At 41.4% G+C, this 13,966-nt stretch overlaps 1 protein-coding gene across 4 annotated transcripts in view; it reads left to right on the top strand.

The window, feature by feature from the left end:
- Nucleotides 1-13,966, top strand: part of ephb2b (eph receptor B2b) — a 133,771-nt gene that overhangs the window by 59,148 nt on the left and 60,657 nt on the right. For all 4 annotated transcript variants that reach the window (XM_022209285.2, XM_022209283.2, XM_022209284.2 and 1 more), the window contains exon 3: nt 3,463-4,147. In XM_022209285.2, the coding sequence (XP_022064977.1) occupies nt 3,463-4,147 (685 nt within the window). The remainder of the gene's footprint in view (nt 1-3,462; nt 4,148-13,966) is intronic.

The following is a 13,966-nucleotide window of genomic DNA, read 5'->3' as shown; positions in this document are numbered from 1 at the left end:
AGCGGTGTATAGAGGATGGATGGATGGATGGATAAATTGGCATTGTTATGTATCACTTCCCTTTAGAATGCATTGAACATGTTTAAAATTTGAATGGAAATACATAAAAGTTCCTCTATATAAATATACATACATTTTAAGAATATTATAAGTTTAAAAAAAATATTTAGCAGATTTCAGTTTTCTTGTTAAACAGATTTGGGAGAAAGGCACAGTTAGGATTCGAATAAACAAGTTTTTCTTGTTATGCAGCATTCTTTTTTCTGCTTCTCATTATTGGCATTATTTTTGGCTGCATATCAGACTTTCTCTGTTTTGGTTGGCTTTTGTGATCGTTTGGGTCAAGCCAAGCATCACAGGAGCTGTGATTAATTAGGACATGGGAATTAGGAGCCAAAGCTGTTTTAATTAGTCAACGTGTTTGATAGAATGCGGGTTTGTAACAAGATGGGTGACTTTCTTCTCCCAACCCGTCAAACTCTGTCAAAATCCTCACTAAGTGGGCACTAATTTGAGAAATTATATCAGCTGTGAAGTGAAGAGTGAAGGGGGGGAGGCAGGGCGGTAGAAACAGTCGAGAGTGCAGCCGATGCAAAGTTGCTCGGAGGGGGAGAACAGGATTTTTTTTTCTTGGCTGTGATGCTGAGGTCAAGGTCACGACCTGCATGGTGGTTAGAGAGCATGGTGTTTAAAGCTGGTTTGATCTGTGGCCAAAAGGCAGAGAAACCACAGAGGTTGCATCTGGACTCCATAGTTGCAGCAAGCGCTCAAATTGGTGTCTGTTGTGTAAACTTTAATGTAGAACAGCATACCATGAAAACCTGCAGTAAAATTTGCTCCCTGATTATTCTTTGTACGATGACTTGTGTAATGTGATGACTTTGATTGTAGAAAAATTCATGTCACGTCTCCTCTGTTCTTCTCGGTAGTGAAAGCAGCTTTCACTACAATGTCAATATCTCATTACAGTGTGTGCTATTAATGTGTCCTATTAAGACACAATAAAAAAGTAGGACACATTATCACATAAACCAGAGCCTCTCTGCTCTGTTCATAGGACTTAATGTCAAGTCTCTAGTTTCTCTTATATCACTGCAGTATGTGAGTGGTTTCCTCACTGACAGAACAGGAAGGTCAGAAATGGCACAAGGACCAAGTGATTAGATTTTGGTAGTGATGTGCCTTATAGTCTGGATCCACAGGTTTGTTAAAGATTTCTGGATCATTGCGAGATAGCGGCACGACGTCACTGTAGCCATGACAACAAGCGAACGCTACTTCAGCTGCCTGCTGATGACATTATTTGCGATCCTACTACAAATCAACTGCTGCAGACTTATTGATACTCATCCTTCGGAAATGATACAATGAACAATTGATTAAATTGTAGGGATCCCATCAATTCCCGCCGCCCACTACATTTTTAGGTCACACGATTCGATGTTCCTACATCACGTGTCCATGCATAACACACACCTGTGCTCAGCGCAAGGCCATTTTTTAAAAAGATTTCATCCATCAAAAATGATACAATGACTAAGCAGCCTTGGTGGATTACTGTGCTCTCTGAGTGCTTTTCTTGCTCCCAAATGAGAATCTTTGTTTTGCTTTAAAGTTCAAGTAATTTCTGGGTGTTTTTAGCTCCTGTTTGATTTTTATCCCCCGCCGGCCGTAGGCACGAAGGGGGATATTGGCGTGGGCACGTCCGTCCGTCCGTACGTCTGTCCGTCTGTCCGTCTGTCCGTCCGTACGTCCGTAAGTCCACATTTCGTTTCCGGAGCATATCTCAGAAACTACTTGAGGGATTTCATTCATATTGCACCCAGGCCATCTCTATATAGTATAGATGTGCCTTTTTGGGTGTATGACCTTGACCTGATTTGTAGTGAAGATGTATCATTTTTCGTCCAGTATATATTATTATTTCTTGCACTTAGAGGCACTATATATAAGGCGGGGGATGTTTTAAGCGGAGCGTGTTTATTATTCATGGTGGGTCCTGCACCTCTATCTAAACAGCACAGCCATGACTAGATATAGAGAGAACACACACACAATTGTCATTTGTACAATATAACTAAATTTTAATGCCATAAAAATGAAATGATTTCAAGATGCACACATTTTTCCAGGTACCGACAGGTTTCAGTAATATTAGATAAAATGGTGGTTCAACAAGGTTTACGTATTTGACCACTTGCTTTTATAATTTCCTTGTCTAATGTCTTCTCAGTGTAAACGCAGCCTGCAGTTCCATTAAACGAGTCACAACTAAGTCCCTGATTTGTTGTCATATATCTGTTGGTTGCAGATGGTTCGTCACTATGGACTTCTTAGTTGTGCTGAGATGTAGGAAAGTTCTTCCTTTTTACAGAATTAGATGTAAACTGTTCATTTTTTGCAGTTTTTAAATGACACATGTAAAAAAAAAAAAAAAAAACGTTATTTTACATGTCTTAGAATAGCTCTGATCCTAATTTTAATCTTTAGATTTGCCACTGAAGCACAGGCGCGATTAGTCAAGGACTGTTGGCAAGTTGAAAATCTGACATTTGCTTCTGTTGTTACCCACTCTTGTTATGATAAGTGGTGTAATTATGGTGATTTGTTGTTTAAAGATAACATGGTTTTCAGAGCTGCTGACGGGTTTTGGGGTTCAGAGGATTTATGCTTGATGGCATCTACACTACATTTTTGAAAAGATTAATAAAACAAACAAACAAACTGATTAATGCTGAAAGCCAAAGTAGTCTCTTGGGACTACTTAGTGCTATCGTCTTTCTGGTGGCTTTTACTGTTAAAGTAAGCCATAGTACAAAGTGCCTGATAACAGATGACACTCATTTCACACTCTGCTCTAACATGTCCTAAACTAGGGCTTCAAGAATGACTGAGCTGCTGCTATATTAGACTGGAAAAGATAAGCCAATACTGCACCTTACTGTGCTGTATTTCAACAGCATAAATCAAAGTTGTGACTAGGAATGTCCATAGTAAATAACCAGTGTGTGACCTTGTTAACATGTACGTATTACCATGAGATATTGGAGGACACTCTGGGAGGGCTGGTTCTCATTTGTTCCTTAAGACTTGTGTAATGCATCCTCGTATTAGAGATATCACGTTTCTTCTCACCGTGTAATCAATTTAATCAAAATATTGCCTCAAGCTGTTTTTCCTTGTAATCAAAGTTATTAGAAAATGCCCATGAAAACATTCTTGTAATTGTTGGAAAATAGGTATCAGAACTTTACAACATTTTCTATTAATAGCAAACATGCAGACCATTTACTGCTTTACAGCTGAATTGCACTTAATTGAATGAATCAGGCTAACGTATGTGCCATAATTACCAAGTGTTTTTCTTCACCATATTCTGTATTGAAGTCACACTTCTTTTCAAAGCAGACAAATAGAAAAAAAAATGTTAATTTGCTATTTTTGTGTGTTCTTGATCAACAGTGGGAGGAGGTGAGCGGTTATGATGAAAACATGAACACCATCCGGACGTACCAAGTCTGTAATGTTTTTGACAACAATCAGAACAACTGGGTACGGACAAAATACATACGGCGTCGTGGTGCGCAGCGGATCCACGTGGAGATGAAATTCTCTGTGAGGGACTGCAGTAGCATCCCCAATGTACCGGGCTCCTGTAAAGAGACTTTTAACCTTTATTACTATGAATCAGATGCAGACACAGCCACCAGAACCTCACCAGCTTGGATGGAGAACCCCTGGATCAAGGTGGACACCATCGCGGCAGATGAGAGCTTCTCCCAGGTGGACCTCGGGGGCAGAGTGATGATGATCAACACAGAGGTTCGAAGCTTTGGCCCTGTCTCCAAAAATGGCTTCTACTTAGCCTTCCAGGACTATGGCGGCTGCATGTCACTCATCGCTGTTCGCGTCTTCTACCGGAAGTGTCCACGTAAAATCACCAACGGGGCGTTGTTCCAGGAAACGCTATCGGGGGCGGAGAGCACCTCCCTGGTGGCTGCAAGGGGAGTTTGTATCCCCAACGCCGAGGAGGTGGATGTGCCCATTAAGCTGTACTGCAATGGGGATGGGGAGTGGATGGTGCCCATCGGACGCTGTATGTGCAAGGCTGGGAACGAGGCTGTGGAAAACGGAACGGTTTGTCGAGGTATGTTTTGCTCTTATTATGTTTACCTAAGCCTAATGAATCAGTGTGCTCTGCCTTCATTACACAGTAATCCTACCACTAAAGGGTGCTATCCTGTCAGGTAGAGCACTTTCCACCTTAAGATGTTCCAAGGATCTTTTCATTCACATTCAATTGATGTTATAATCTAGTTATATATGTTCATATATCCAAAATATGATGGCAGGTATGAATTCTGCGATATATTATTCAACTAAGCCATCAACGCATTTCTATAAAAGATACAATCGTTGTCTGATCTTGCTATTATTCAACAGAAATACTCTGTGAAATATAGCACTGAAGATGATAATTCTTGCCAGGGTTTCATCTGAAAATGCACAGCTGCCTTTAGAAGTCGTGACTGCAGAGCACGCTTAGTTTAGTTCCTCTGAGCTGCCATGAAAGGATGGGAGTTGCTCATCACAGGTGTTTGGTTTTAAATCAAAACTGCCTGTCAGGGAACAAAGCAGATATTGTAGCACATCTGCAGCTGAAACTCTGGACTGTTACAATTCGAAAATAATCCATTATGTCGACTTAAAGAATTGCATTAAATGTCCATCCATCCATTATCTATACACTGCTTAATCCTCATTAGGCTCCTGGGGGGCTGGAGTCAGCTGGCTGAGGATGAACAGGTCACCAGACTATCACAGGGCTACATATACACACAAACAATCACACTCGCATTCACACCTACGGACTATTTAGAATCACAGATTCACCTCAACATGTTTTTGTACTGCACAGAGAGAACATGCAAACTTCACGTAGAAAGATCCCAGAAAGGTGAGGACGTGAACCTGGGATCTTCTAGCTGCAAAGTGAAAGTGTTAACCATCAAGCCACTGTGCAGCCCTTACATTAAATGTGATTATATTAATAGAGTATTGTGTAGAGCCGTTTTTCAATAACTGATTTTTTTCCGTAATTAAGCAGATGCAAAACGTCTCAGCTTCTCCCCACAGAGAAACACCTCTCTATGCAACAGAAGTCATGCTTCACAGAAATTCAATAAAATAAGAGCAGCAGTTTTGAATCTGTAAAATTCAGTGCAAATCTTTTTTTTGTGTGTGTGTGACTAGAATGCTTCCTCCCATCCAGCAGGACAAAGAGGATATTTTTCAAAATTGCCTGCATTTTCCTGTCAATTGGAATCCCTCACAGGCAAATTGATTTGGCTTTTCAAAACATCAATGTGCCCAACGTTTACCTGTGCCATGCCCTATCCACACTCTGGCAGGTGGTATTTGGTCAACGTGCTTAGAGATCTTGATCACTTGAAACAGCATGACAGCATGTAGCCTGCAGACTGGAACCGTGCTGATCCGGCCCAGCACAACAAACCACCCACCTGCGTTTTAGATCGGTGTGTCGCTGCCTCTCTTATGTGCGCCTGTAATTACAGCACGTCCTCCAGTGTCTGTGTGCTGGGAGGGGAAACGCGATGGGTGCTGCCTCGCAAACACTGCCAGGCCCGTTCGATGACTACTAATGAGGACAGGCACCAGCTCCCCTCCTTTAGGAATACAGGCCGATAAGAGGCGCGTGAAGATAGCTTCTCTGGTGCAACAACTCCGCTACCCCGAATCCACATCTCTGCATAATTACACAAATCTGCTTGTTTTCTGACCTACATGTAATTCACTGCATGTCGTGGACTGGAACATCTCAGGGGTGTCCTCAGTCATGGTGTTTTTTGAGCTAAATGGGATTATACAATTAAATGTTGTCCGCTCAGGGAGAACATGTTGATCCACTTCATATCCTTGCAGCTGAGCATGAGATTTTTGAGTGAAAGAGGTTTCACGTTCCACTCCTGATCTCCCCTCTGTTTATTTCTCTTTACTTTCTGTTCAATGGCTTTCTTAGTCAAGTTCCGCTATAGGGAGCGCTCCTCTGACCACATGCTCTCTTCATCTGCAGTAGGGGAAGTTACAGATTGAGGTACAGCACTGTAGCGATTCTCATAGAAGCACACATACGCATGCTTCTGTGCACTGACTGTTTCCTCTGTCCCTGTGTCCTCCTTCATCATATGATGCAGTGACTGAATATTAAAGCTTCATGAGAAGAATGCATTATGTGCGAGTGCAGCTGCGGAATGCAGCAAAAGGCTACGCATGGAGATGGATTTTATGGCTCTCTACAATAGTTATAAGCCTCAGCACAAACAAATGGACAGCATGTATTTTAGAAAGAAGAAAGAAAAAGAATTATTACAGTTTGAAATGATACTATTCTGTGGTTTCCCCATTGTTCAGAAGCTCTTTTAATGGAAGACTGCCACCAGCTCATCTGCTCTCTAGTCATCCTCCTAAACTGAAAGCTGATATCGGCGCTCGAAACTGTGGTCAGCCACCGCCTTTCAGCTGCCAGAGGTTGGATAATGAATTGATCTACGAAAGATGCGCCTTTGCCTGCCGATATTATGGGGTAATGAATTGATTTGTTGGAGGTGCCCTCAGAGGGTTTGTAAGATATCCTCTTTCATGGCTGGATTATGGAGCCACAGAGACAGCATAAAGCAGTCAAGATGAAAGGCCCCATTTGTAGTGTAATATTAATAATGCAACCAATGTTTTGTTCCAACATCTCTTCAACTAAACGTGTAATTACGCATGTAACAATTAAACCCTTGGCAGGGATCCCGGCAAATAATTAGGCTGTCATGAAATCTGTCAAAATATTGACAGTAGAAGGGGGTGCTTACATCAAATTGCTGAGGCCTTTTTTCCTCTGCAATTGTCTTACAAGTGAGATTAAGTTTCCTCTCTAAGAAATGCTGTGAGTGAAGGAACCATACCAGAGCCTTTCAGTAGAGACGGCCGTGAAAGAGAGATCTGATTTCCCGTCAGAGCCTTGAGGAGATGGTGCACCACAGAGACACATGAGGTCCTGTTAGCCCTCGCTGTTTGCTCCAGAATGAAACGCATTCTCTTCAGTGGGCCACAATGAAAGCCATGTTCACGGCTGGAATTGCAGACTCCCTTAACAATGCCCATGTGTGTTTCTTCAATGTAATCTGAGCATCTAACCCCATGCTATTGTGAGTTCAAGGGTCTCGGCTGTGGGAGCGTGGCTCGTGTTATTGAGGAGTGAAGATTCAGATGAAGACAATCCATCACAGCGATAACAACAACTTGATTCAAGCCATAGCTATGTTTTGACTATATTTAGAGAGAAAAATGAAAGCATCATTAAATGAGCAGTGTGGTTTGCGTGACCTTGTAGCCCAGATTTGTAGGGAGAAGAGTCAACAAGTGCAACTGTTACATATTTTACACCCACTTCCACTCACACAAGCTGGAAATAAAACTGTGATAAAGGATTTTTTTGGTCAAACCAATTAGGTTGCCTGACAAATAAGAATTATTGGAGTTGTAGAGAGTAGAAAATAATGATTGACATTTTAATACATCACATAAACATAAAAGTAGCATTTTAAATAGGGCATTCGCCACTGATATTCACATTTTGCATTAACATTCCAACACTCTACTTTGCACTTATATATTCAGAATTCCCTCCAGTTTAATATGTTGAATCCTTAATAGATCACGGATCTGCCTAAAAATACTAAAATCCTCTCCTGTCCTACACAGTCCAACATTTAGATGTACTGTAAAACAGACATTCTACTGAATGTGTTCAACAGACTTCACAGTAAACGTGGCATGAATGAAAGTATTTTTAGGTCACGGTGTGGAGACTTTGTAACAACACAAGGGCCTCTAATGTTAGCCTCCTGGTAAAATCTGCATCAGTGGTAGCAGGAGCTTAGGTGCTCAGTTCCTGCAGTTGCACCAGAGCAATTAGATTAAGGGGAAAGGCTTCAGTAATTCTTCAGCCCCGTGTAGCTGTAGATAAAGACAGTAAGGGGGATCGAGTGTAAAGGTAGGTGTTGGGCAGACGTGATTGGATAGACATGATTGCATGGAAAAGGTGGTGGGGAGGAGGTGAAAGCAGGAAATGAGTCCCCCCCAACCCACTGTCAGAATCCCAATTATTGCAGTCTCTTCGTCTGGAGAGGGTTTAAGGATGGAAATCAGCGTTGCACAGACAAATCCACGCGGCTGTCTTTATTTCCCTCGGTGCCTCTGTCTTTAATGGCAGCTCTAATTGACTAACAGTGCACGTGGGGAACAGCCACGCTGATGACTGGATGACTGTCCTCTGTGCTGGAACAAAACACAAGGCAAAACAAAAAAAAAAAGGAAACACACACACCCCCTCAAGGCTTTTGCTGCATTGTGCAATGTGCAAACAAAGATGAAGGAAGGTTTGCATTGGGCTGCGGTAACAGAGAACGATGGAGAGAGTGTGGGGGAGAATTAAATAAAAAGATGGACCAAAATGTCAACAATCTGCCTACACAATAGGCATTCATACATTATTATGTTAAAGTAGAAGCCACACTTACTCCTGTATATTGATGGCTGCTTCAGCCGCAGTTAGGAACCATTTAGTCAAGCATAAGGAATACAAATTAGCGCCTGAGCAGATGTTCATAACTGCAACATTTGCCTGTTAAATGGCATCTCAGATGACATGACTTAATATCTGCATCTTAACCAACATCTCTCGATTTCCATTCTTGATCTTTTCATTTAGACCCCATAAAGGGCTTGTACTGTGTATTTGATGGTGGCGGCCTCTTTGGTCTGCACACAGTGTAGGATGTTGTAACAGCAGGAGGCGAACAGGCAAGCTCTAAGACATGTCATTCTGTCCATAGAGGCCCCAGGGAACATTCAGGAGCCTTTATTCCCTCTTCCCCACTGTGATGGGATTTCAGTATGGCCAGGTGCTTTTTTTCTGTTGGCCAGTCTTCTATTACTCTGTCTGTTCTGCGCCCTGCACACATCCATATAGAAAGAAAACAAGAAAAAGAGAGCTGGGGAGCCTCTAATGAGAGGAGTGAGGGGGTCCAAAAAAACCCAGGTTAGACAGACACATACTATACAGCCCATGCAATATACGTTACTGTATCTGAAGTGCACAAATCTGATTACAGTCAGCAGCCATGTGTATACACAAGGACATTGTGTACTCATATGCACACTTTATTACCCTCATTTTCACAGCACATTCATCATATGCGGATGTGATAACGTGACCTGCGATCCCTGCGAATCTCCCTGAACTCAAAGATCATGGCCTGTTAAGCCTTTAAACGTTTTCCACATGTTTTTGCACATGCCAGCCTCTGCTCCAGATGCCCCTCCGTCACACTCCTCATTATCCCACACCATCTTTTGAATCTCAAATTCAGACGGTACGACCTCTTATAATCCCAGTGCCTCTTTTCACATTATTGGTCACCTCGGCAGCTGCAGAGGCTTCCTGTAGGTCTGGTTCTTTCTTGTAACACCTATACCTGTCTCACTCCGAGCCCCAAGACACCGCAGACAGACAGTTTTCTGGTATTCCTCCATGAAAGCGAAGCAGGGTGACAACTCCGAGACGTTATGGTTTTGTTCATGATAAATTTGCTTTGGACAGACTGTGCTGGAAATGAGAGCTGTGCAATATACAGGTCCTTCCCTGGGCCTCTCTTCTCTCATCAGGGACAAGGCCGAGGCTTTGTCAAAACATCCCCATGTGCTCTCTCTCTCTCAGATGTCCTCGACTCGTGTCCTGTTAGAGGAATCAAGTCGCTCTCTGGGCTAAGGGAGACTGATGGATCAAGCATCTGTCTGGGTAAAAGATGAGAAACAATTGCGCTCAGTGTTAAAGACAGGAATCCCTCTCGAGTATCAGTGACCTTGTTTTCCAATGATGTAAAACTCAGTCAACACTGAGAGAAAATTGTGGTGTCTTGTGTTGTATGCAGCTGACCTACATTAGAGCTATTTTAAAAGTGAAAGCGGAGAGAAAGCTTACCCATTCCTGACATTGGTTACAACTGCCACGTGTTATCTGCAGCCATAGTGTCCAAGTGATGAGCACACCTGTTCGCACAAAGTTAACTCCACGATCACTCACTAAAAAGCTGAGTGTGCTGAGTCTATATCCAGCTTCACAAAATATTGCAGCATAAGATAATGTTGCTGTGTGTCCTAAGAATTAATGTGTCCCTTAATGTGGTGTAGAAATGACCACATCTGTTAGTTACATTATTCACCAGCTATTCATTATGTTGCTGTTAGCTTCATTTGAATTATTTGATAGTTTGTTCCTTTGAGAAGAAGTCTGACAGCAGAATCTTATGTAACTATACAGTGTAACTGCAGTCTCATATGGAAGAGACGCTCCAGAGCTATAATGGCTTCTAAAATAAAAAACATTGCCCACCAGTGAAGATCTCTCCCCTGTTAAACTTCAGGTGATTAAAGATTAAAATGCTGCATTGGTGAGGTCAAGTGAAAGGTGGGAAGAGATAGATTAGAATAGAAAAGGCAAAGGGAAGAGGGGTGGATGAGGGGTACAAACAGGGACGTGCTTTCTTTCTCAGCTGCATTGACACACTACATCAACACACTGCACTATTACCCAGTAGAGGTCAGCTCCTTAGAAAGATCTAAAAGTAAGAAAGCACAGAGAGTCTATTGCCTTAAACTTCCTAAATCCAGTATATTGCAAATCTGATGTTTTTACTTCAGCTGAAGAATTACTTGGTTGTCTGCACCTGGAAGATTTCAGGATATGCTCCCTTCAAACCACACTGTATAACTGCAAAAAAGTGTGGTTGTTAAGCTATAAATAATGCTGCTTTCCTGGCTCTCGAAAACATGGAATATTTGGACAAATAGGCTGAAAACAATGCCACACAGTACTTCAAATATATATTTCATATTCCACAAAGTGCTGTAAATGAATACTCTCTGTTGCTGTACATCTATTAGATTAGATGCTGGACACTTTGAGGTCCACTTTACTTTGTAGTATGAGTCAGCATGCGTTGTAAATCTCTGTGTTGTCAATATATCTCCCTTGCAGTGTCATTAAGATGAATTCCAGCACATTTAATTACTTGGCAATCAAAGTGATTTAGATTCTGAAAGTACACCCTGCTGTTTTCAGAGGAAAACAAAGAAGACTGAGTTAAATTAACTGCTAATTCCGCTGCCTAAAACCAAATAAGAAAAGCCAACAAACAGAAAGTATCCTTGGATTCAAGGGAAACATCTCTATTAACCTCAGTGAATCCCTATGAGGTGATTGTGTCCACACAGGCTCTATGAAGCCAGTGGGGCCTCTGCAGTGTTTGAGCAAAGTCAACAACCAAATCAAGCAGTTTATGCTGATATTTATTTTACTTTTGGATTTAATTCCGAAATGTTTAGAAATCCACAGGCTAATGTCAACTCAAAAGTTGGACTGGTATAGTAAAGTTTTCTGTCATCAGTCTCCCCAGGAGACCTCTGAGTGGTATTGAGTTTGAAATTGAACACATGCCTCTAAAGCCCCCTCAGTGTAAAGTTAAGCTCTCCCCTGTCGAGAATGAGTACTACCGGATTGTGCTTTGTTTTCTTTGCCAGGTTACTACTTGTGTGTTCCTGACTTCTGGGGGAATCCAGGTGAATAATATTGTGTTGAGCAGGCCTATTGCAGAAAGAAATACTACTGAAAGTGTTGCGGCCTGAGAGATATTGATGAAAGACTAACACCTGGACACAGATTTCAAGATAGATTAAATTATATTAGAAGACTGCATCTTAAGCAAATCTTCACCAAATAACAAACTGAAAAATAAAAGAAAATGGAGTGACTTTTCACCAAGACTAAAAGTCTGCAGTCAGGCGAGTGGCACAGTAAAGCAGTGTGGTGCCAGCATGTTCAAAACATTGGTCCTAACATGTTCATGTTAAAGAGCTACAATGTTATTCATGTTTACCATCTTAATGTAACATGTTAGCATGCAGCTCACATTTAATAATTAGCCTGAAACTCAAAGTGATGGTGTTTGGTGGTATTTGGTCATGAACCAAAGTAATAATACTGCTGGATGAGAATGATCAATGTTATTTTGGTTTATTCTTCTGCCAAGGAACAGCAGAGTTATGCGACAATTAGTGTACGTTTGTACATCTGTCTGTTAGCAACATTACTCAAAAACAGACCAGCAGATTTGGATGAAATTTTCAGAAAAGATCAGAAATGACACAAGGATCAAGTGATTAGACTCTGGCAGTGATGCAGCGTATCGTCTGGATGCACGGATTTGCTAAAGATTTCTGTATCATTGCGAGTGGCACGGCATCACTGTAACTATGACTACACGTGAAAACTATGTGAGCTGTGCACGGCACAAGGTCATTTTGTTTGTAGGTACATCTATATTAAATGGCCACATTCGGTAGTGCCGTGATTTCTGCCATAACTTTTTTCAAGACTTCAGCCGTCAGAAATGATACGACCTTGAGTACTGCACTCTCTGAGTACTTTTCTTGTCTTTAAGATGCTACGAAAATGTGGCCAAAATTCTTGTTAATTCTTGTTAATTTTAATAGTAATTTTAAATATTTGACTTAAAGCCACAGATTATGTCTGGAATCATGAATGTCTACTGAATTCTGTGCCTGTCAATCTAGTAGACGCTGAGATATTTCATGGGATAAGTTCAAACTGGCACCTGTTGACAACACTAGAAGTAAGGGATCATGATGATTCATCATAAGGGCACTATGAATATCAGCACCACGTTTCAGGTATCTCAGTCTCAAAGCAGACCAGTGCACTGACAATGCTGCCAGCACAGGTGAAAATAGTTGAAATTTTATCGTACAAAATCGCTGCTATTACACAATAATGACGGGCAGTGTGTAGTCTGACACTGACAGTTTACTGTGCTCCATGTTCCATATGTTTTTTCAAGATGCAGTTTTGTTTCCCACACACTGTGAATGTATTCAATATTCTCACTCCCTCCTTCAGATTTCTTTTTTTAAATCAGAGTACTCAATTAAGACTGTAATTGTGCAGGATGAGCACACTTGATGCTGGGCAGGCAAACAATCTTGGCCTGGTTTAATTGTTGAAGCCTCTTGGAGGGGGATGGTGTTTCATTGCTGCGGGGGACAGCTCGGCTTTGTAAATGGACTACTTACAGAATTTTCTGGATGTTAAAACTTTTTACTCCCCCTTGGGCACCCGCTAAGCAAATAAATTACTCAATATAATAAGCTGTTCCACTCTCCTGTGGAATTCCCAAGCTTTTGGCTAAAAGGTACAGTTCGACATGGTTTTTCTCATTCTTACAAGTCTTATAAAGAACTGGGTTCATCTAAAGGATACAGTCTTTTTTTTTTAAAGCCATGCTTTGGAAGATGAAAGGCGTAGCACAATCCGGCAGGCTAATCCTTATCTAGTCAGCAGGAATATTAGTACCAGTGCATTATCATATATACCGCTGGTTTATGGGTGGGAATAATCTCAACGTGCTCCCTCCGACTCCTTCCTGTTCTTCCTCTCCACCTCCAGGTCTTTGCGCTGTGATTAGTGCTGTTTTGACACAGTTTTACTGTAAAGTCTTTAGGGATTCTCTGTTTATATTGAATTTATATGGAGAAGGAGGTGAAACTGTAAACAACAAGCTAATGAAAAGGCTGCTCTGTTATGCCTAGTGTGGAAAAATAACATTACTTCCTGTTCACTTCACAGCATGAGCTTAAGTACAGTGCTGAGATACTATCAATCATGTTTTGTGTTCCCATCATGTTTTAAAATTAGATAGTAATTACTTCTTAATCTCTTTTTATTAAGCTGAACTGTAGTCTTTTAATTCCATGGAATAGTAGACCACACATATTCTGGACACTTACAATTTACACTTGCAGATTGTACCATGGGCCT

Source organism: Acanthochromis polyacanthus, chromosome 5, assembly GCF_021347895.1.
Source record: "Acanthochromis polyacanthus isolate Apoly-LR-REF ecotype Palm Island chromosome 5, KAUST_Apoly_ChrSc, whole genome shotgun sequence".
Taxonomy (NCBI): Eukaryota; Metazoa; Chordata; class Actinopteri; family Pomacentridae; genus Acanthochromis; species Acanthochromis polyacanthus.
Note: the sequence above shows the minus strand (reverse complement) of the source record. Positions and strands in the feature narration are given on the sequence as shown.